The sequence below is a fragment of the Falco cherrug genome, chromosome 4 (genome assembly GCF_023634085.1).
Source record: "Falco cherrug isolate bFalChe1 chromosome 4, bFalChe1.pri, whole genome shotgun sequence".
In the NCBI taxonomy this organism is placed as follows: Eukaryota; Metazoa; Chordata; class Aves; order Falconiformes; family Falconidae; genus Falco; species Falco cherrug.
Window position 1 is genome coordinate 12,872,756 of NC_073700.1, and position 23,438 is coordinate 12,896,193.

The 23,438-nt window shown below is 42.3% G+C and overlaps 2 protein-coding genes across 4 annotated transcripts; one reads left to right on the top strand and one right to left on the bottom strand.

The window, feature by feature from the left end:
• Positions 1-388: 388 nt before the first annotated feature.
• On the bottom strand, positions 389-13,340 carry XPC (XPC complex subunit, DNA damage recognition and repair factor). Of its 3 annotated transcripts, none has more exons than XM_055706634.1 (16): positions 13,186-13,340; positions 12,277-12,478; positions 11,250-11,377; positions 10,319-10,442; positions 9,378-9,462; positions 8,710-8,867; positions 8,388-8,508; positions 6,951-7,040; positions 5,565-6,500; positions 4,933-5,093; positions 4,586-4,667; positions 4,037-4,171; positions 3,382-3,551; positions 3,068-3,161; positions 2,425-2,514; positions 389-1,780 (listed from the first exon to the last, which is right to left on the bottom strand). In XM_055706634.1, the coding sequence occupies exons 1-16, from the start codon at positions 13,280-13,282 to the stop codon at positions 1,568-1,570; spliced, it is 2,886 nt and encodes a 961-aa protein (XP_055562609.1). In that variant the 5' UTR covers positions 13,283-13,340; the 3' UTR covers positions 389-1,567. The 3 variants fall into 3 exon arrangements, with proteins under 3 accessions (XP_055562609.1, XP_055562610.1, XP_055562612.1); XM_055706635.1 differs by having other exon boundaries at positions 12,277-12,475; positions 13,186-13,318; XM_055706637.1 differs by lacking the exons at positions 389-1,780; positions 2,425-2,514 and having other exon boundaries at positions 3,068-3,193.
• On the top strand, positions 13,336-16,406 carry LSM3 (LSM3 homolog, U6 small nuclear RNA and mRNA degradation associated). Its single transcript, XM_055706639.1, has 4 exons — positions 13,336-13,427; positions 14,320-14,430; positions 15,624-15,719; positions 16,015-16,406. The coding sequence occupies exons 1-4, from the start codon at positions 13,407-13,409 to the stop codon at positions 16,093-16,095; spliced, it is 309 nt and encodes a 102-aa protein (XP_055562614.1). The 5' UTR covers positions 13,336-13,406; the 3' UTR covers positions 16,096-16,406.
• The last annotated feature ends 7,032 nt before the right edge of the window (positions 16,407-23,438 follow it).

Consider the following 23,438-nt stretch of genomic DNA (forward strand, 5'->3'; position numbering starts at 1 on the left):
ACGTGCTCCCTGCCCCGTTCCAGATGCTTATCTCGGGGTGCACCCCACACCAGCACTGCCCGCTGCTGCAGGAACCACATCCCCGGTGCCCGCTGCAGCTTTACCCAGTTCATGCAAAATTTGGAATTTTTCTTGAAGCCTTATATACAGGTCACAGATCTACTTTATTTATTTATAGTTTGGTAGCAAAACCTAAAAACTGAGAATGAAGACCATTAACATCAAAAGAATTCACAAGCAGCCAGTTCTGGGACATCCTGGGACCCAATCTGTGACTGCTGGAAGTACCATGCTGCATTCTCACCCTTGTACGAGAGTCCTTCCAGGGAAACAGAGCTAATTACGGAAGAACGAGCTGGCTGGAGGGGAAGTGTAACGGACAACATCCTCTTTCTCCATACTTTATTCTGTTCTACAAATACAGTACAAAAATAGATTTTTCTGAACATAATTAAATGTAAGCCATTTTCTTGCATTTCAATCTTTCCTCTGTGACAATGTCCAGCAATGACTAAACTGTCATTCCCTTGTATTTCTGAAGAGACGGTCTAATTTAGTTCTAAAAATACTACAAAAGACAGATCAGCATTTCTGCGACAAAACTGCAGGAAAAGCTTGTGTAGATTTAACATTCCTCTCTCAACAGTTTTTAAATGGGGAACATTTACAAGAACCTTCTGGTTTCGGTGAATTTCCTTCTTGACAATGACACTCAGCCAGTTGTACATGTTTGGCTCCAGAACATATCCACATGGTCTTGATAGAACAAAACTGCAACAAGTCTATATTTAAATTACTTAAGACATACTGAACCCTAAGTGTGAAATGAGGACAGGGCTCCTCCCTTCTGATGCACAAGGTTTCTGAAAGTAAAGGAAGAGGGTAGGCAGAAACACCAAAACTGAGTTTTCACAAAAGACAGGTATTCTTTAGAAAGTACATTTTCAAATTCTTCCAAATCTTGACTGCATGTTTCATTACACCTTGGAAGTATTCTCCCTTCTGCGATGACGGGACAGGTAGTAAGACCAGAACTCTACCTCACCGCCAGTTTGGGTACGGTATGAATCCAAGAGGTCGTTTGTAGTCCCCTGACCTGCTCACCACAGGCTACTACACAGCAGCTGCATGCTTTAGTTCTGAGCAAGCAGGAAAAAATGGAAAGGAGGAAAATGGGCAAAGATAGTGCTAATGAAAGGAATGTGTCAGAAAACAGAAGTGTTAGTGCTGAGCGATACAAAAGAGAGCAAACTCCAACAGAAAGGCGAGTTTTTTCCAACAGAAAGAAAACAGAATTATTAGTGCTGAGTGATACGAGAGCAAAAAACCTCCAAACACAAAGTGATCTCAGAAGGTGCAACTGCACATCTGCTTCTCGTAAGGCTGAGGATAAAAGGATGAATGGAATTTCCTGCGATAGCAGAAGAAACATCTTGATACTCAATTAGGCTGCTCCCTCATAGCTCAGAAACACAAGTGCACTAGAAGACCAAGTCCTTAACTTGCAAAGGATACTTTTGTTGTGACTATTCTTGCATCTAAAGCGGCAAAGAAAAGCTTGTTCTGATCACAGTTTCTCAAAAGGGAACAACTGTGCTGCTTCTCCTTTCTTTTCTCGCTTGCTCTTTCTGGCTGTCTTCTCTTCTTTTTCTTTCTCTAACCAGCGATTCTGGGGCCAAGAAATGGCCACGTTCCCTACTGCAGTCTCTGAACTTGGACCTCCTTCTTCATCAGAAGAGAATGCTGCTCCTGTCTCTGTCTCGGGTGCTGACGGCTCAGTCTGGAAAACACAGGTGTGGAAATTGAAAAATTGCTCTAGAAATCACGTAACTACCCCTTTCCAAAAGGGCTTGTCTTCCATCACAGTGACACTTAATGACATCAGAAAAGTTGGTGGCTCTCGTTAGGGCTTCTCACCCAAAACAGTGTGTTTCTATTCCTGGATGTCAAGCATTCTTTCAAGAGAAGCAAAATATTTTTGATGACGGAAGAACAGAAACAAACCTCTGCTAAAAAGATCATGCTTCTCACCTTTGTCAATGGGGAAAATACACCTGACTGCGTAACAAAAAGCAGCCCACTCTCATCCTGTAAGCTACATGCTTGGCTTGGAGGAATAAATTGAGGAAGGGGGTATGTCAAAACAGAAAGTAGTACCAAAAACCTGATGCTTTAGGCAACACTGATCTCTTGTTCAACAACAATGAATCTTTCATAGACATGACCACATCGAATTTCTGGTGTAATTCTCTCTCCTAGTTGCTAGTCACATGCTAACAACAGAAAAGAAGATTTTTCAGTAGCTGCACTCTGGAAGTTCTACCCTCTACAGCTGGACACGTAACACATTGGAAAGACTGGGAAAGTCTCTTGGTACAGAAATACCATCCTGAAAAAGAAATCACTAACAGAAATACAGAATACCTTGATGGAGTAGCGTTGCTTCAGTCTCTCTCTGATGAGAAGTCCTTTTGTCAGCAGCTTCCAATTCCCCAGAGCTCTTTTCTCACGCTTCTGTGCAGGATTGTTATTGAAAAGAGAAAAAATTACTGTTCTAAGTTTCAATGTATTTATGCCCACAGAAAATGGAAGTTTGAAGATTTTAAACTGCCATTAAAAGAACCCGTGCCAACTTAAATGTGTCACATTAAAAGATATACATGCCAGTAGGATTCCCGAGTAAAATATACTGGTGTCCAATTACCTGCTAAATACATCCATTACTGTCACTTTCTAATGTGCACCCTGCCTGTAAATTACACCAGAACCACCTCCAAAACTTTTAGCTTCCTATATTTATTCCTCATTTTTGTTTCCCAGCAGCCATAGAGAACTGTTGCAGAGTACGCACCATTTCAGACACTGCTACACACCTGTGCTGCACCCCTGTACTGCAGGCCAGACAGCAAACCCCAAATGGGGCATCTGGGGGACACAACTCGCCCCTCACGGTCACAGAGCTCTCTGCCTGGGGCTTACACAGCCCACCCTTGCTTCGACTGTCCACAGTTTCAATGAAACTGACTTAATAAACATACCAATAAGGAAGCTCCAAAATAATTCTCACCTCCTTCTCCTTCTTCTCTATTTCTGCTTGTTCATTCTCCCAGGCGGCAATAAGGACCTCTTTATACTCCTCACAGACAACGTAGCCATCGGTACTAGGAAGGAGAACACAATCCTCTGTCAGCTACTAGAAGAAAAAAGAAAGGGAGCAAATGCCTGCTGACCCAGCCAAACCAAAAGCTACCGAATACTGACAGAACTGTCTGTCTCATAGGGTCTAAGTGTGTAACTCGTCACATGTACTCCTTAACACAGGGTATTCAACTTCTGCAGGACATCAAAATCTGTCAGCTGCAACGAAGCAGCTTTACGTACACGGGGTGCGAGTAGCCGCCATGAAAATCAAATCCAGTGATGGCTTGAGCACAGTCAATGTCCAGCTTCCGCGCCAATCTGTTCAGATTTGGGAGTCTCAGCTGCACACAGCCAACGGGTAACATGGATGGCAGGAAAAGATAGACATTTCCATATTCATTCCGAGGAACCTGTTATTGCAAAAGTAAAGAGAAATGGTGACACTCCTGCTCTCTGGAGAGAGGTGAAAATTCCTGCCACAACTCAGGGACCCTCCGTTCCTTCTGACCTGACACATTCCACTCCAGTATTCAATTAATATTCACATGACAAGGCACTAGATTTTAGCTGCATGGTTATCTCCCAGCTATGTCCTCTGCCCAGGCCTTGTTGCTCAGGTTGTAATGCAGAGAATCAGCAAAACTAACATGGGCTAGGAAAATTGGATCAATGAAATTATGAAGTTAATAGTCTGCACTGCTAGCACTTGTACTCAGGAAAAGAAAGGCCTCATTTTGACCATTTACTCCTGGGTAGTTACCTCTGAAGTCTTAATCCCGAATCCAGATGTTACTGACTGATCTCATCTCTCAAACATGCAACTTCTGGAAAAATAAAGCCCACAGCTCCATACAAAACACTTCCTTTAACACCAGGCCTCTGCCTTCCTAGCTACCTTTCCATCCACTGCTACAGGTGGCTGATACTCCTCAGTCTGCCAGCGACCAAACAGCGCCAGGTCCTCTTTGTCCCTGTTTGCAGGCTCTGCAAGGCGTGCCTTCCTCGCCTGGTTGGAATATCCTTTCACCATCTGTGCAAATACAATGACCAAGCCTGTTAACACTACCGTAAGTTCCAGCAATTTCAGACTTTCCTAGGACATCAAAGACGACTGTCAGACAAGAAATGCCTATTTCCTAGCTTAAATGATAACCCATGGCACCTGTGTGCAACAGGGAGCCAGATCCAATGCCAGGCTGCCGTTGAAGATGGAAGGGTGCAGTTCTGCCAGATACTCTTGGGGTAGGAACAAGAAAGACCTGGGTTTGCGGTAGTACATAGCAACTATAGGCACAGTAGGTGAAGAGATTCACAGTGCAGCTACCATAAGCTATGCAAGCAAGTGAAAACTCTGCATCTGCTGACAAAAGGCAAAAAACAAAACAGAATTGATCTTGGACTTTAGAAAACAGATGTGTCACACAGGAGGAAGTCAAACTCTTACCTTGTAAGGCACTTCTCCAATCCTCACCACTCGAGCTTGCTTCAGCCAAGTGTCCTTGGAGTGCAGCGTGTGTACGCAGTCTCTAAAAAGTCCAGAAGGAAGCAACTATAAACGTTTTGAAGTGTCTCCATAGGAGACTTCTAAACTGTTATTCAGATGTTAGGAATGGCAGAAAAGCTGTATCTAAGTGATATGCAAATGCTGTCTGAGCAGCTAAATGTCTCACGCTGCCTACGCAGGTGGCCTGAGAATACTGCTGATACCATCAAGGTCCTCACAAAAATTAGCTCTTGAATTTGTTACAAAGATCACAGTCGCACATGACTGGCAACATGTGTGTGACTCACCTGGAATAGACAGCCTCTCCCCTGCAGTACCCTAGGATAGCAGCTGACTCAGGATAGATCGCCTGGTATTTCAAGAGGTGCCTCTTCAGTGCATAAAGAGGGTGGTTTTTGTACTCTCCAATCGCTGTTGGTAGAGGCTGATCTTGAAGCTTAACTTGAAACTGTAAGAATTACACAAAGAAAAGTGATTTCACAATTGTCTTGCACTACCCTTTGTAAGAAAATGACTATGGTACGGGTCAAAGGAAAAAAACCCAGAAACTTAATTGGATGAGCCAACAGATCAAAGCACTCTTGTGCAAGTAAGTACTTAAAACTTGTACCCAGATCTATGCATTTTAAAGACTCTCTCGAAGAAGGGTAATGCTAAACTGCACAGAAACCACACTGGTAAGTTGCCAGCATGGGTTGTCCAGTGCTTTTGCGACGGAAATTTCTCTGAACAGCCTCTATTTGTTATTATTTTAACCTATCATTGTATATTCCCTTTAAAACATAATCAATCTGAACATTTCAAGCTCAAATACAAACCTCCTTTCTCATGGAAAGATTCCTAATGATTTTTTCCCAAATGAGAATCCAAGGACTGGACTCCTGGCACTAAATGTCCTCAATAACCTATTGCCATTTACCTCTTTTTCTTCCTTCTTGTCTCTTTCCACATAGGGGCTTTTGTATGGCTGCAGCGTGTCTTCCCACCACTCAGGGTCCACACGGTTCTTCCTTGTTGCAGTCATCCACACCGGGTCATATCTTTGTGTCACATCCCTGACACTCCCATCATTGTCAAATCCCACAATGTAGAAAAGTGGCTTTGTGGCATATGTGAAGCACAGCTGTGGCTGATCAACGTTGCCATGAACACAGTCTACACACACCCACTTGTCCTCACGTTCAAGGAAAACCTCCAGCCACTGGTCTGTGCCCATCACTTTCCTTACCTCCTGCTGTCCATCATCCTCATCACTAGAAATTATTTTGTTTCTCTTTCTCTGTGCAGGAGGCAAGGCTGGAGCTGTACTTTTTGCCGGCCTAGGCTCAGGTCCACATGAATTTTTGGACAGCTTTGATTCTGAAGTCTCAGTTTTGGGGCTTTTTATAGCCGTTACCTTTGACTTCTGGGAGCCCAGTGAGCTCCTCCACCTTTTAGAGACAGTTTCAAAATCCTCATCAGAGAGATCACTCTCCTCCTCTGAAACCTCAAAGTCTGAACCACTGCCCTCATCACTTCCACTCTCTTCTTTGTAACACACTTTGGAGGCCACTCGTCTCCGGCGGTTGTTCTTGGGCCTCACTGGCCCATCTTTTTCCACTAAACTGCTCTCCCCATTACCAGATTCCTTCTGTTCCTGGCTGCCTGTAGTCAACTTCGATTTGTGTATCCTTTTGGTCTGAACAGTTTTGAGTTTCTTTGGCTCCTTGTTGTCTTTTTCGCTCTCTGAGGACTTCTCATCATGCTTGGCTTTTTTGCAGGGGCATTTTTTTGCCACAGCTTTGGGTGTTGTGGCAGAGCTCTCCTGCCCCTCAGAGGTACCACTGACAGACTGGCTCTTGGATGAGCTTTTTCCCTGCAAAGAAACAGGCTAGGTCACTTTTATCACCATGGCTAAGAATGTGTTAAAAAAAAAAAAAGAAAAAAAGACTGAAATCAGCACAAGGTGCATGAGACCAAAGGTTAGCAGGCATGGTCAATCTGCACGTCTTAGGGACTTGAAAATTTCAGACAAATGGCTCAAGAGAGGTGCACTCAAGCAGCAAGTGTTTGGTGTCTAAGTTTTAAAGAAATTTAAAACCACTAAAGCATAAGAAGTCTTGCTGAAACATGCAAAACAGGAGTTTTTTTTTAAAGAAGAAACTAAAAATTAAGGCTTTGCATCTTCTGCGCTATAGACAGAACATCATCATCACTGTGGTTCATGCAGTGATTCACTGCAAGCTACAACAGCCAGAAAGCTTTTTGAATCCTACTCTCTAAACCAGTGACCTATTCTTTATTCCACACACCAAACAGAAACTACCTTTGCTCTTGTTTCCTTGAGAGGAACGGGTTGAAAAGACAGCACAAGGCGACACAGAAGCTGTAACGCTCGCAGAATAATTAAAAATATCTGCAAAAGAGAAAATAAAGCACGTTTAACCTTTTTTCAAGGTATATAAAACAAAACCTCTTGAAACTCTTTTACAGTCTGGGTTCTGTCACAAATAATTTTCATTCCTACCTTTTACCCAGTTGCTATAGTATTAAAGCACAGTCTTCTCTGGTCGTATCTACTTTACTACTGTGACAGGGGAACTGCTGTTAACTCACAGATGAGGAACCAATTCCTAAAGAGCCTAAATGACCTGTCCTGCTGGAGCAGACACATTAAGACAAACAAATCTGATCTATCCTATCAGGCTCTCATTCTTGATGAAAACTGAGTAAGATGGTTCTAAATCGTGCCTCCCAAAGGTGGTGAAAGCCAACGACATACCATCAGCTGAAGCCAGCAGAAACACAAGCCATTCAGAGAATGTCATTACAGTCACAACTGAGCGGTCAGCAGCTGCGAGCTGGCAACCACCTTCCTGCATGGGATTCAAGCGAAGCTGCCTGAGCAAGGCTTGCTTTGTCTTTTCCTCCTGTCCCAGCAAGTGACATCTCTGCACTTCTACAGAAAGATTACAAAGCCACCACAACTGCTTCCTGCTTTGCAGCAGAAAAGCTGCAACATCCCATTTTATCAGCAACAGCATAAAGCTGCAAGCCACGCACCTGCAAAGCAGCAGCTTGTTTCTGCTCTTTCAAATGTCCCGTCAAGCTGATCTCCTGTGTTTCCCCCTCCCCTCAGCTGTTTTACCAAAATCTGTGACTCGAAGCAACTGACTCCACTTCTTCCGTTAATCCAATTACACCACAAAATGACTGTAAATTGGAAGTTCTTTTGAAGCCTTGGCCTTGTGCTGCTCTAAAGCAAAGCTCAATTTCTTTGCCCTTCAGTGGTGACTCATGGCAACAAACTACCAACCCTCAACTCCAAGATCTGTAAAGAGTTTCTCTGGCTGCAAGTAACCCCAAAAATTTCTTCACTCAAACTAATAATTCAGAAGAAACCTATTAAGCAGGTTTTCTTTGACCTACAGTGCTAATAAAGCAACACAAAGAAGCCAAAGCATACTTAGAAACAAGTGGCTCTATACACTACACAAAGCCATTCACGGCAGAACACAGAGTGCACAGTGACACCAACCAGAACTAGAGGCTCCAGTTAGGCACAGTTCAAATTAAATAATTTAATCACAGGACTCCAGATAAAAATACAACAAAATGAAAAACCCACAGAATCATTTAAGTCACCAATTTGTTTTCTCCAAATCCATCCCTCAAACGCCACTTTGTGTATGACCTGACAGCATTACAGCACTGATTTGGCATCCAAACTCGGCAACCAACCCTGCACTTCCCAGTCACTTACATGAACCAACTCCTCATCATCCCGTGCAGCATAGATGGCAAAGCGCCTCTCCAAAGTTGACTGAAGGGGCTCTCCTCTTCCAGTGGAAAGCTCATCGTTGACAGTGAAGGTTCCAACAAACCTGAAATATGAGACACCTACTTATGGTCTAGTGTTTGTGACTATATTCTTAAACTTCATAACTGACCCCTTCCTTCTGCAAAAACAAGCAGCTCTCACCCTTGTATTTAAAATTAGAAAAATCACTAATTACATTTACCCCTCTCCCTGAACCCTGGCTCTACATTCTACATGATAGCACTATTAGGAGAGAGTGTTTTACCATTTCACCAAGTTGGAAAGGTAGAGAAGGTCCACTTGGCCTGCAGGCACTTTTGTGAAGTGGGTGGGGATGATGGATAGACCAATAGCATGAAGATCTGGCTGGCTGCAGATCCTGTTTCTATAGAAACCATTTGCTAATAAACACAAGAGGTGAACCTGAGAGAAAAAAGTTTCTATAGTGAGTTCACAAGAGATTTTCTTTGCTGGAACTATTGTCCACGGTAGAGATGAGGAAGGCTTTACTGCTCCTTGTAACAGAAACAGGCAGCAATGAAGCCTTCCAAGCATACACAGGGTGGACACAGGGCTGTCTCCAGATCACACCAGAAGACAGCAAAGCCCTGCAGTCCCTGTCAGTGTTTTCCACTCTATATGACTGACAGTTTAACCCAGACAGAATGAGCAGATACTCACTTAGCGGAGAAATATACACCCTACTCACATGTGCTTTGAGTTCAAATTCTACTAATGCAGTCACTGATGTTTCTAACTTACAGTTTAGGAGAAGTCTATAATGACCATTTTTCAGTCCTACAGCCTTTTTATTTTCTTACTTTTAGCCATGCCCCCACATTATTTGATGAAAATTAGTTTCTTCTTCATTATGAATCAGTTCAGACATCTTTATGCTCAATTTTTCTGCTGCCACGGTTCTGTGACTAATACCTTATGTGTGTCCTCACGAACCTCCTTGCTGAAACGTTTCATCATTCTCCGAAGATACATCTCAAACTCAGCTTTCCTTTTTTCTCTGCATAAGATTACAAGAGAAATGGATGTTGTGGATCTTCTATGGCCCTGCTTTTCTAGATTCCTGAACTGGATCAGTTCACAAAAAGAATCCACCCCACAGAATCTTCTGTGCATGCTTAATAAAAATTTAGTTACTGGCTATATGAATAGGCATGCAGGATGCATATGACTAATAAACTGCAAACTCCACATACCCGATATACCATATACCACATACTCCATATAGCATACTGAGAGCTTGGTATATTCAGATGCCCTAAATCCTACCTAACTTTATGTGCCTACAGTTTCCCACCAGACAGCTTTGGATAGCTCCATTCTAAAACTCAAAATTCACTGTCTGAATTGTTTGACTTTCAGATTACTGCTAGCATTCCATTCAGATTCCTGGAAAGAATGGTTTTCTCTTCATGGATGAAGTCTTTCACTTAGAGACAACAGATACTCTGGTTGTTTTGTTATGAAGGGCTGGCCTGCAACACTGCCCACCCTGCAACAGCATGAGACATTATCAGGCCTTCAGCCACCACACAAAGAAAGCTCTCCTTGGTATAATGCTCTCTGATGCTCTGTCCCTGGTTTGCAAACATAGGTATTAAAGCACAATGAAGTTACATGCTTTGTTTTCAAGGGATCTGAAAAGCCTCCATTCCCACCAACCTCCACTGAAGATTTCTGATAAAACTGTCAGCATGTAAACTGTTCTCCAACCCACTGCCTTGCATCGCTCCAACTCAACAGCATGCACAAAGTAGGGATTTCCACCCAGAACAGTGCAACTCAGTGACAGTCAAGACTTAGCATATTTTTAACTTCATCCTTCAATGGCCCTTTACTGGCTTCCCTGTCCTTACCTCCTCTCTCTTTTCTTCATCTGCTCTGGAGTTTCAATCTCTATCTCGACAGGATTGCTTGGCAGCACCACTGCCGGAAGAACAGGATCTTCTTCTAACTTAGCTGTGGCAGGTTCCTGGAGTTCTGGAAAAATATGATAAGTAAACATGAAATAGATGTGCCAGGGAGGTCTGACAATGGGATAAGAACCTACCTATTCCTCCTCAAGTGTTTGAACAACCTACAAACCGAACATCCCCAACAGTTACCAGCTCTTGGATGTTCCATAGCACTGTGTGCTCAATTGTTTCTAGTAACTGTGCGATGCCAGTCACCTGCTGTTGAGGAATCAGCTAAGCACAGTCTAATGGCAAGTGACTGTTGCAGGCAAACTCAATCAGCAGCAAAGTGAATGAAGCAGATGTGACTTGAAAGGTACTTGTAGAGTAGCAAAGAAAAAAACTGACAGCTGTTCACTTTAGAAGGTATAAATCTGTAGCAACAAAATAGGAAGTTATGAACATCATGATTCCTATCACAGTTTGTTGATGGCCACCTAATCTAGCAGCTCAGTTGGTTTCATCTCCACTCCTCTTTACTAAGAAGTTGCAGTTTTGAATCTTCAAACCGACTCACTCTTAGCTGCTACAAACACCTGAAAAACTGCTTCCTGCACAGTAGCATAATTTTAACGTGAGCCAACAAATATTCAAATTCAAGGCACTACCACCAGGTCAGGAGCTGTCTGGCTTTTTTCTGCTTTGGAACCATTCTAAAAGCATTGTGACATACGAGCTTTTAAAAATACAGATATGCACATGGAGCATGCTTTAGGTGCACAGAGTATATACATTTACCTGAATCCAAATGAGAAATGATTCAAAAATCAAATTTTAAAAAAGGTATGCAAGGATAGTTACTCCTTAAAATGAATAAACATGCAACTGTTACCCTCTACATCCTCCCATTCATCTTCACTTTCATCATCATCATCACCAGTATTGTCTTCACCCATCTCTTTTTTAACAGGGGATTCTCTCTTCAACTTCATCTCCTTCTGAGTGGGCTTCAGCAAATCACTGTTAAAGTTATCAAAATGTCATTAGCATCAGGAAATGTAGGTGCTTGTTTATTTAAGAGAAATAGAGAAAGAACACCCTAAAAATGGGGAAATCAATAAAGCATGACCTCTGCATCAGTAACAACAGATTATTTGACAATTAAACTACAGATAACTTCTTTGTAAAGCAAACTGACTTTGTCATAAATAACCAGGGGCACAATGGAGCAACATTTTTTCAGTGCAAACTTCAGTTCAGATTCTGCAAGGATGTTTAGGAAGATGCCTGAACCTACAAAAGACCCCATCCTTTAGAACAGCTTGTATAAATAGATCCTTAGAGAAATGGTTTGACTGAAATCATTTGTTCTCACTGAACCTTCAAAGTGTACTGATATTCAAACTGTTTGTTTCACTACACTAATACCCAAGGCTCTGGCTGGCCAGTGAAATGAAAGCAACCAGTTTAATTTCTTTTTATTAATTAATTTGCTACAGCAATCTACACAGGTAGACCATGCTGATATTATACTCAGATTTCAAAAAATACCACAGAATGATATGTTACAAGATTTTTGTTCATCCGTTTACATCCAAACCTCTGGCCAACACTTCCACTCATGCTGGATTCCGTAACACTTCCCTAGTCCTATGTCAAAACTGTAACAAATGAAATAAAATTTTACATTTAAGCCATTGAATTTGAAAAGGCTCACATATTTGCTTCCCATGCAATCTTCCTCAGGACTGACTCTGCAGTGAATAAGATAGTACTTCTGTCCAGCTATGTGATACATATGTACTAAATTAGACAGCCAGCCTAAAACAAACTGCTCAAACGCATATATACAGCCCCGGGCCCTAAACAAATAACACTAAGAGAAAGCTCCTATTGACCTGAATGATACGTAAACTTACCTGCACATTTCTTCTTTTTTAGGATTCCTTTTATTTCTAGTATATTTTTTATCTTCTTTTATTAGAGATTTTGCCCCTTTTTGTTTTGAAGGCTTATTTGCTGAGTTGGAAACTCCAGTATCACAACCGTCTTCCTTCCTGCTAGCCAAAGCTTTTGAGTCATTATTCTTTACACCGGGCGTTTTATCTTCAAAATCATCTGCTGCGACAGAAGAGAGGAAGGTACCTTAAAAGAATGAAGTTTCATCTCCATGGCAATCAGAAACAATACCTCCACGGGCTTCATCAGGGCCAGTTCCAGAAGAAAGTGAGCACTGGTAGTGAGGAGCACGGCATTGCTTTGGGTAAGTAGGTAAGAATCCAACAATGAGATGTAAGGAAAATACTCATCATAATGTAACGCACAAGAAGCACATAAAGATTCCGATGGTCCTACCGACGGGGCCAGTTGAAAAACAAGCACCGCACTGGTCAGCCACAATAAATTATTGTTTTGTAAAGCTGCTCTGGGGAAGTTCTCCGAGGGCCCGGGGCCCGCACGTGAGGCCGGGCCCGGCGGGGGGTGCGCGGCCCCGCCACGGCTGAGGTGAGACCAACCCCCGCCCCCCCCCCCCCCCCCCCCCCGCGGCTCCGGGCCTTGCCCAGCGCCCCCCGGCAGAGCGCGGCCCGTGTCGCCCACGGGTCTATCCCCGTCCCCGTGTGCCCCCCGTCTCACCCTCCGGCGCTGCGGAGGACGGGCACCCCCCGCCCCAGCCCCTTCCCTCACGGGGCTGCCGCAGCGCCGCGCTAAGGGCGAGTGGCCCCCGCTGCCCCCGCCCCTCCCGAAGCACCAGACACCTGGGGCGGCCCCGAGCCCCGGCAATGGCGCAGCGCCCGGCCCGGCCCACCACAGCCGCCCCCCGCACTCACCCTCCTCCGCCGGCTCGTCCCGCGGCGCCCCCAGCCCCCCGCGGCGCCTCTTGCTGGCAGGCGCGGGCCGGGGCGCCGCTCTGCGCTTGGGGGCCATGGCGCGGCCCCGGCGGCGGGCAGGCGGCTGCCCCCGCTTCGCCCCCGCCCCGCGCCCCCCCCGCCAGAGGGGAAGGGGAGGGGCCATAAAGTCTCGCGGGAGAGCGCGGGAGGCGGTTTGAAAGATGGCGGATGAGGTGGACCAGGTGAGGAGCTCTCGCTTTCCCTCAGGGCGGGAGGCGGTGGTCGGGTCCGCGCTCCTGCCTTCCCCTAGCGGGCCTGGGGGAGTCTCCTCGGCTGGAGGGGCGGGGGGGCAGGGCAGGCTTCGGGCTGCCCGGCTGGTGCTGGCCGTACCCCGCGGCAGAGCCCCCCGCTCGGGCAGCCTTGTGAGGCGCAGCCCTGCGGGGCAGCGCTCTGTGTGGAGTGAGACCCCCTCACGGCCCGGGGCCCTGTGCGCCTCGCCTCAGGCACGTCTCCCACGGGAGCTGCCGAGAAAAAAAAAACCAAACACTTATGGCGCTGCCTCGCTGAGAAGGAATTAGGTAGTACGCTGCGGGATAAACACAAAAATGTTCACGCGTTTTAGCTGTGATCCTAGAAGTTTGGCTTTACCACACGCGAGGGACCTCAGGGCGGTGTGCGTTCAGGTTTCTCGCCTGCCCTGGGGCCTGGCCTGGCTGCTGTGTGGCTGGGCCAGGCCTGAGGGAGAGCTGTGTGTTTGGGGCAGCGTGTCACCCAGTTAACTGGTCTGTGCTGACAAACATGTCAGCCTGTGTTTGGTGCTGGTTCGTGCAGAGTAGGCTTTGTGCAGCAGTATGGGTGATGGTTGCTGGTAAGGAATATAGTTTATACAACTGTATGTGTGAGGCTTGATTTCTGCAAACTAAACTGAAGTCTTAACTTGTTTTGCTCAGGCTGGTGAGCATCTGTAGAGTAGTAGTATCAGCCGTGCTCTGGTTCATCGGGATGTGAAGGAATGGGTTGGACTAATTGCATCTGTGTTCTTACCTGTTTGTTTTCTTTGTCTCACAAACACAGAGAAATGGAAAAGTTCATAGGCTTCTGTACAAATAACTTTCATAAATTTATTTTTTTTAGCAACAAACAACAAATACTGTAGAGGAGCCACTTGATCTCATCAGACTCAGTCTAGATGAGCGTATCTATGTCAAAATGAGGAATGACAGAGAGCTCAGAGGCAGACTACATGTAAGTAAAACTTTCAAAACACCACCATGCTTATCTAGCTAAGCACTGGGCAGTCTTTTTTTCATGTACAACAGTCTATTACACAAGGTTACCTATAATATTCCATTGGTTGTTAAAAAAAATGAGATTAAACCCACATGAAATTGTAACATGGTTAAAAGTGCAGAAGTGGTTAAAGGTAAGTTAAAGATGATTTTAGTTACAAGGCCTAAAACCTTTCTTGTATCACAAGTGTAATGTGATTGGTAGAAAAATCTAATTTATTCAGTACTGTCTACTATTAAATGTTTCTTTAGCGAGCAAAGAGATACATTTTGTTGTTATCTCCTGAAAGATACCAAGCAATTCATTCAATTGTTTTTGGCTTCCATTTCTGTGTCTCTAAAATAAGGAACGATGCTGCAGGCCTCTTCTCATGAAGTATCCTGAGGTTTCTTTAAGATGGAATTAAGAATGAGATTATAGTCATCAAACAAGTATCTCTTAAGGCACACCCTATGAGGATATGATGGGATATGTACTCTGCTGGATTCTCTGCAAATCTCCTTGTCTAAGTGCTTTCTTCTGAGAGTGATATCTCTCTTGATGAGACAGATTTTCTCTTTCTATTAAGCCTGCCATCCTCTTTGAGTACTGTACTGTGTTTGGGAAGAGAACCAGTTGCCCTGTGTGTTGATTGAGCCTCAACGCCTTTGGGAACACAAAGATGAGGAGAGATCCATGAGGCACATGTGTAGCTTGCGATGTGCTTTTATAAGGTTTTTGGAACATGTGCTTATTTGAAACTTTTGTAGCATTGTATGAATTACAGCTTTCATATTCTTTCCGTTGGCCCCAGGCAATCAGTTCCAGGAGGCTGGACTGGCAGCAGAGTATGTGTAGCTGGTTTAATGTTAATAAAGTGTGTCTGTCTCTGCGTTTTTACATGTGTTCTCACTGAATGCTTCAGAGCTGTTTCCTGGAGGAGCGAGCATTCCAGTAAATATGTTTTCCTTCTTTTTAATGCTGCAGGTACCAATTTGTTCATGTTTGTTTAGAATTATAACTGATAACTGCTTTGTTTTGACATAGTGGCATGTTTTTGTCAAGATCAGGCTAAATTAATTGTGTCTGAAAGTCTTGCTAAAATTCTCATTTTAATAAGCTCATATTTGAATTTTGGAAGAAATAATGAACTGACTTCATTCCTACAGGCATATGATCAGCACTTAAATATGATTTTGGGTGACGTGGAAGAAACTGTAACTACAATAGAGATTGATGAAGAAACCTATGAAGAGATTTATAAAGTAAGGACTTAGTGTATTTATCCCCATAAAAAACTTTTAAAACTGAACTATATTATACTGTTGAAGTAGTTTATTGCTGACTGCTTTTTGAATCAAGATGTGACAGAAGTTTTGGGCAAGACTGAGTGTTGGTTGTATTGATCTCTTCAGCATGCCAAAATGTTTTATGTTTAAGCTTATATTTGTTGGAGTTGTTTCTGGTGTTTTGCTATGATTGAATTTTGTCATATGTTTAGCAGATATGTTTTGTAAACTATGCTTTTGTAAATGTAAACTTTCCTTTCTTTCTTCATAGTCTACCAAGAGGAATATTCCGATGCTCTTTGTCAGAGGTGATGGTGTTGTGCTTGTAGCTCCACCATTGAGGGTTGGTTGAAGCAACAAAGGATTTAACCTTGTTGGAAAGTTTCAGGCTTTTGGACAATGGTTTGTGTTTCAATTATGTGTCTCAAAATTCTGTACGTGTTTTTTATAGGATGTTTTTCTCTGTTCATTTGGGAATGGGAGGGATGGGGAATGAGTTTGTCTTGCAGAAGGTACATGTAGTCAATTGAAGCAGTGTAAACAAATGTAACTGTTGTAAATTGGCAGTCATGTCACATCAGGAAAAGAATCCTTCGGGTTTTTTGATCTTCACAATAACACTGTCTTAATTTTTTGTTTTAAATAAATTCGGTTTATCTTTCAGTTTTGACTTGTCCTGTTTTTATGTTGGAGACATTCTTACGTTCTATAGAACTAGTGCTATATTAAGTTGTAGAACTAGTGCTATATTAAGTTGTAGTATGTAGCCTCACTTTCTGAGAAAACAGTAACTTCTGTGTTAATTTCTGTCCTTACTAATACCAGAGTCTTACAGATTGATGTTTGGGGGGGCAGTGATTCATGCTACACAAATCTACAGTGCTATAATTTATGGCTTTTTTGTGTTCAAATTCTTGCATATGCTTGTAGCAGGGAAATAGTGTATGTATATGCATTTTCCACTTAAGATATGCGAAGAAGATGGGCTTCTTTACAATGTCTTCAGATTTTTTTGTGGCTTTGTTTACAGAGCTGTGGTTTGCAAGGCTGTAAGTAGAGACCGAGGATGTTGCCTTGCATGCTGCTTAGTTGCCTGCTGCATGTATTCACTTCCCACTGTCTGTAGCCTGTTTCAGTTCTTGAATACAGTAAATTCTCCTGAATGCTTAAGATGCTCATTAGTATCTGCAGTGAAGGTGTGCTAGAACCCTGAGCAAAGCTCTTTTTTAAAAAACATTTTCTTGGGCCCACCCTGTTTGCAATTTATTCTCCTTCTTGTATAAAAAAAAAGGCACTCACGCTATGAAATGTTTTAATACATATGTTTGAAAGGCATATAAGAGGTGTTGGGAATGTCCCAGTGTGAACCTACAAAGCTTGACTTGTGACTTAGTAATCTCAATTTGTCTAAGTTCTTTGGCATTCTCTGTAGGGTTAGCAAAAGTAGCTTGCTCTGGCACTTTCTCCTACAATTAAAATCTTCATAGCTTAGTCTATGGCTTGTGACAGTGATGAGGAATGCAAGGTCTGCCTTGGTAAGCTCCAAGCCAGGTGGTTCTTAAAGGATACTAACTTCTTTTGGCAGTAAAAATACATACATTCAGAAGATGAGTGTATACTTAATGCTTTTTGAAATAAGGAAAACGGGGACTGATACAAAAGCTGCTCTGGCTTCTAGGTGGCATCTATACTTTGTTCTCATGCAATGTCCTCTAGTGCTAGGACAATAGGCATGATAGCCGAAGCTGAGAAACTACTGAGAATTAGTGTATTTGTAGCAATCGTAGTATTAAATTTTTAATCACGTGGAGACTTGCTACCGTATTCCTTGCACTTTTTTCTCAAAGGACGAATTGTTCCACTTGTACACACATGCAAGAATTTGTTATCTTAAACCTCTGTACGATGCTGTTTTCATGTGTAGGTCCCTTGTATGCAAATGAAAGAAGAAAGCATCTGTACAACTTAATGTAAACATTATTTGAATGAAGACCAGGTATGCAGTGGCTTTGTAGCAGACTTCCCTCACTATACCATCCTGGTGTGAAGTTGGTCTGGACTAGGATGAAAACAGCTTTATGAGATTCCTATCTCATCTCCTCCTAGCATGCTGTCTCTGCAAGAGTTAGCTCAGCAAGCATCAGCTCCTGTTCCATGTGTACACAACCCCTCTTGTTGGAAGAAAGCTAGTGATGCTACAAGCCTTCCCCTTCTGGAAGGGGTACAAGGATGACTGCAGTGAGATCCTTTTTAGTCTGTTATCTTCTGCCACTCTAGAAGACCAAAATAAATCCTCGGGGAGAGAGAGTAAGAATATGTGAATGCAGTGATAGTCCTCCAGTTCCTAGGTATCAGCACATCTGGGAAAGAAGAGAATGTGTTTCGCAGAACCTGAGGAATTTCTTTTCCATTAACTAGAGTACCTCTTTTTCGAAGTCTGGTAAGCCCCTTGCTGTGTATTGTTATGGTCTGTCACCGGCTGAGCATGTGTTCTCTGAAGAAGTACTTCTGGTTTTGGCTTTGGTTAGGGTTTGGTTTTGAACTTGCTGCCTGTCACTTACATGTGTGACAGACAATGTTGGTTTGGTTGTATTAAGAGACAGCAGACTATACATTTACCTTGCCATCTTGTCTACTCCTACTAGTCCTTCAGTTTTCTCTTTTCCAAGTTGCAAAGAGATTTTCTATTTAATCAATTTTTGATGAAAGCTGCTCCATTCCTTTTTGTACTATATGATTTTTGTACTGGATGACTGCCATGATACATGAAGTATTGGTCCATCAGGAACTTCTGCCTTGCTAAAATTTAGAATTATTATCTGTTAATAACACTTGCTAAGCTCTCTGAGAATGGTAATAGAGATGTGAGGTTTACATATCCTTTACTTGAGCCATGCTTGCCAGCATAACACATTTATCTGTATATCCACTATTTCTATATTACATACAATCAGCAGTTTAAAGGGGTCACCTCACCTACATGTCTCTCCTAAATCCCTGTAGAACTCTTAAATAGTCTCATTTGTCACCACCTGCTTCTTTTGAAGTTTTGAGTGAGAGATTACACATGGTGATCGCTAGCATAATAAATGTCTAATTGATTTCTTGGGTATTTACTGTCTGGTTATAAAGATGTTATGGTTTATGTTGCTGAAGTGTCCAGTAGCATCTTTTACCCACCCTCCAGTTTGAAATGGACTCTGCAGAGTGGGAGCCAGTCTAAGCTTCTGTATGATGAGTGTTGATTTAAAAAAAAAAAAAATAAATCAAAAAACCTCTTCTGCAGTCTTGTCTGTCTTACTGTTCTTTTCTATTCTTTGATCATCTGTTTGCTGTACTAACCCTGTGTCAAGATTCCTGCTCCTGATGTGTTTGAAGAAGTATTTATTGTTAATTTTCCTCAAATAATTTTTCAATATTTCTCAAATGCCTTTTCATATTGTCATATGTTTTTAGCCTGCCAGAATTAATACTACTCACTTCTTGAAGCTTTCCTTTTTATTTCTAGTAGCTCTTTATAGACAGTAGTAGCCTTTCCAGTAGCCTTCTGGTAGTTCTTAGCTTTTGGGCTGCATCTTTTTCATAGGTGGCAGAGTAATTTCTCAGTTTCTTGTCTTTAAAGAATTTCTGTCCTGCCTGCAAACATTTGATTCTTGGCAGCTCTTTTTAAACAAGGTTTTTATTATGAAATTTCCTTTTTCAGAAGTTCTGGTATAGTTGAACCTCTGATGTCTTACTGATTTTGTGAGAATGCTAGCTTCCTGTGGAGTTTCTGTGTGGACTCATTGTGAAATTAATTTTTGACTCCCTACCTCGTATAGGACACTAGATGGTGCTGCATTTCCTCGAATTCAAGCTTGGTTGGCTTTGCCTGACTGATGTATGTAGCCTGTGTCAACAGGCCCTGTAGTTGCACAATTAGTCATTTGTTTTTAATTAGGATGGCACTTGCTGACAGTTTTAAATTAACTCTGCTGCTCACCCATAAGTAAAGATCAAAATATGTTTTAATGTTTATGTAGGCACAGACCAAGCCCCCAGAAGAGTTAAAGTAAAACAGTATGTGTGCCTTGCATCGTCAGATTTCAAAATGCATGAACTCTGGACTAGCAGCTTTGCTAGTAGCGTTAGCTGAAGAATTAGGCTGTATAGAATAAATTGTGGTTAACCGCTTTGCTGCTAAGCACTGCTTGGAGAAGAACAGCACATTGCTGTGTGTGGTGTACAAGGCAGCTTCTGCACCCAGCGATTCCAGTGCTAGTTGCGTGGCTGTCCAATAACTTCACTGGAGAACTTCACTGTAGTTAAAATTCAGCAGGGGGAAGAGCCTGCACTTTTGAATGTATGTACATCAGACTCCCCAAGTGACAAATATTGCAGTTTATTTCAAATCACCAACACTGCTGCTTTTTTTTTGAACACACAGGGATAGATTTCGATCTAGCTTATGTATGCAAACAGGATAGAATTTTGTTCTAGGTCATGTAGGGTTTGGGTATGTTTGTTTAAAGTTGAAAGAGATTACATTATGTGTTTAATTCCTATTCCCCAGTACAAGACAAACTCAGGATTTGGATAATAGGTTATAGTAAGACTTGAGCAGTGTGAGCAACAGCAGATTAGTGCAGGGGCTCAGGGCTGGAAAAGCAGAACAGCATGGATCATGTTGGGAGTTCTGCAACAATACCATCTCCTCCTGCTGCTTCTGTTCTTGTTCTGTAGGCATTGGAAATCTGTAATTTGAAATATTTGAGAAGGAAGCTTGTTAGCCCTCAGAATTCTTATTAGAACCGTAGCACTGGGAGAGGAGCTGGTTCAGTGCAAGATGACAAACGTTGTGTATTGTTTTTTGGGCTGATGATGACATATACAGAAAATCCCATCAGGCTTATTAAGGTTTAAGGCATTCATGCCAAGATCATTGATGGGCTGAATACATCATTACTGAGGGTGTAGGACTTTCATGTTTCTAAACAGGAAACTGCTTTCATATACTAAACAAAAAGAATGGAAAAGAAAAATAGAAAGTTCTACAGAAAATTTAAGTACAGTGTCCAAGCCAGCCTTTTTTTTTTTGGGGGGGGGGGAGGGGGAAGAATGGGTGGAAGGAAGAGAATAGATGATGTGGGTTGGAGCGGAAAACAAGAACCACTGACGGAAAAAGATGTTGTCAGAAACCCTGTTTATGAGTGAATTTTTTTCATTGTTACCCAAATTAGTTTGAATGGAAGAGAGGCCCACTCCCAAATTCTGGAAACTTAGGCCAAAAAAGCCTACTTAGTTTTACAATGGCATTTGATTGGTTTATGATGTGACTGCCTGCAACAGCAAGGGACTAGGCAGGCTGACTGTGTGGGTGAAAAAACTATTGCAGAAAACACTGCGTAAACCTTTGGAAAGCTTGGGTAATGACTGATCATGAAGGGGGGGGGTTAACAATGTTTTCCTCTGTATGGTACATGGCAAAGATGGAGATGTACTTACTCAAGGTGCACATGGAAGTCTTTGAAGAGAACAGAATATTCTGATGTAAGCATGTTTTGTGAATTAGAAAGATATTATTTGATCCACAGTATGTACGGTGTTCCTTAGTCTTACATGTTTTTGTATTCTGAAAGTAACAGATAGTATAGACCTTAAATGGAAAAGATAAATTTTCTTATTTGTGACAATAATGAAGTATTCATGTGGCAACATAAAATAGTTCTTGAAAACTTGTATAGTTCCAGAAATTTCAGTAAGCCTTATCTGTGTTAATATATTTAGATCATAAAATATATTTAATACCTGGGTAATTGATGCATTTCCAGTTTCTCTTTGGTTTTAATGGAGAAAACCGCTCTAGGTTTTTAGAACCATTTTTTAAATTGTCTGATAAAGACCTGTGCTTTATGCATCTGTGTTGGCTGAACATGATGCTCTCTGATCACAGTCTGTTTGTTCGTGTCACCCAAAGCCCATGTCAGTACACAGTTGCCCTCTGAAGTAGATGATGGAGAGTTCCAGCCTGTTTCCAGATGATGTGAGCAAGGAGCTTTCACAAGTGTCTTTTAAACTGCTGGACAAGTGGAAGCTCAATTCTATGAACTATTGCAAAGTGGGTCGGTTTTAGCCTCTAAAGGAGACCTTAGTATTGCAGGTGCCTTAGTCCTGTTCCTTTCTCACAGCGCTTTATCATCTTTGTTGGTAAGGAGGCTGCAAAAATCTGTGCTGGCAACGGCACAGTTTATTAAATGATTTGTAGTCTTATCACTACCTCATAGAGCTCAGAGCTGTGGCACTTCTGCTACAGTAAACTTTCATTTGCTCTTCTTGCATCTGCTAAACCATTGGGCAGTAAAACCTCTAGTTCTATGGAAATCATTGCATCAAATGTGTGTGTCCCTGAAGTCTGTCACTTAACGCTAATCAGGGTGAAATGCTGTGTAAAATTTTGATTGAGGAAGTCACGTAATCCCTTCCCCAATCTGTTCTATGGAAATCACAAAGAACTTCCATGAAAGCAAACTTTATCCTTTTAAAAAGAAGAAAGTATGCTGCTCTAAATTTAAGTATGTAGAATATCAAGTATAAAGCCTGCTAAACTCTTCGAGAGCCTTCAAATTTCAGTGGCAGTGAAAAAACTTGAAACAAGTAGATGGTGCTCCAAATCTTGATTTCTTTACATAACCTCAGCAACAGATGACTACCTTTGTCACTAGTCTTTAGTGTATAATTGCTCTGATTAAGTTGGCTCTTTATGCTGTAAAGGTGACACAGGCTAGGTAGGCCTAATTACCTTCTTTGCAGTAGGTAGCTGTTACTGGTTCATCCTGTGCTGTAGGTGATATGGTAGTGTGTTGTAAGTTGTTCTGTAGCACCTACATTTAGTACTTTTTAGTGAAACAGTTGCCTCCTCAAACTGTCCAGATGTTGCATTCCAGTGGTTAGCAGAAGCCTGAGGAAGAAATGAGATATCAACTGATAACATCTGAGAGCTAATTTGATTTGTTCTACATTTGTAATGCATTCCTCCAAGCGAAATTCTTGTTGACTGAGGTGCTGCTTGTAAGAGGCAAGAGGTCCAAAGCTCCGCTGCAGCCCAGGAAAATACAGTATAGTAAAATTGAACACAACTCTTGACAATCTTTCATACCAAACCTTCTGATGATCATTGCTGCCTGTTGGCGTAATTCATATATTCGGAGTTGTTTGGTTTAATGTGGTCCTATCTCTAAAGCACAGGGTCTAATCTCAGTACCAGCTAATGGAGACTTTCCTTGTGATTAAATCTTAAGCCTTTAGAACTTGTGCTGCATTCATTCCCTGAAAACCAACCTAAAGTCAGCAATGCTGTATGTGTGCAGCTTCCAGATTACAACATCCTGTGGGTAACAAGAGATCTATCTGTCTGCCATACTCAATCCTAAAGCCAGCTGTCATAGCTATTTTTTCTTGAGGCAGTGTGATGTCTATACAATGTTTTTTTTTCTCCCTCTCTCATGCACAGTCACATGAGTTAAGGGGAAATATGTTACATGTGGTGTTTCGAGTGTTGAATATGAAGTTTACTGTGTAATTTTCCATTACTTCTGTTTTCCTCTAGATTTTCTTTTAGTTGTCCCACAGAAAGGTTACAAGGTTTCATTCTTCTGAAAGGCTCTGGCATCTTTGGAATGAAACTTCCTGGAACAGGCATTTCCCAATCTTACTCTT

Excerpts from the sequence above, each read along its gene's own strand:
- XPC (XM_055706634.1), bottom strand. The coding sequence starts at position 13,282 with ATGGCCCCCAAGCGCAGAGCGGCGCCCCGGCCCGCGCCTGCCAGCAAG. Across the intron at positions 9,463-10,318 it reads ATGAAGAAAAGAGAGAGGAG|AGAAAAAAGGAAAGCTGAGT; the intron begins GTAAGGACAGGG and ends AATCTTATGCAG. Across the intron at positions 1,781-2,424 it reads AGCAACGCTACTCCATCAAG|ACTGAGCCGTCAGCACCCGA; the intron begins GTATTCTGTATT and ends TGTGTTTTCCAG.
- LSM3 (XM_055706639.1), top strand. The coding sequence starts at position 13,407 with ATGGCGGATGAGGTGGACCAG. Across the intron at positions 14,431-15,623 it reads AGCTCAGAGGCAGACTACAT|GCATATGATCAGCACTTAAA; the intron begins GTAAGTAAAACT and ends TCATTCCTACAG. Across the intron at positions 15,720-16,014 it reads CCTATGAAGAGATTTATAAA|TCTACCAAGAGGAATATTCC; the intron begins GTAAGGACTTAG and ends CTTTCTTCATAG.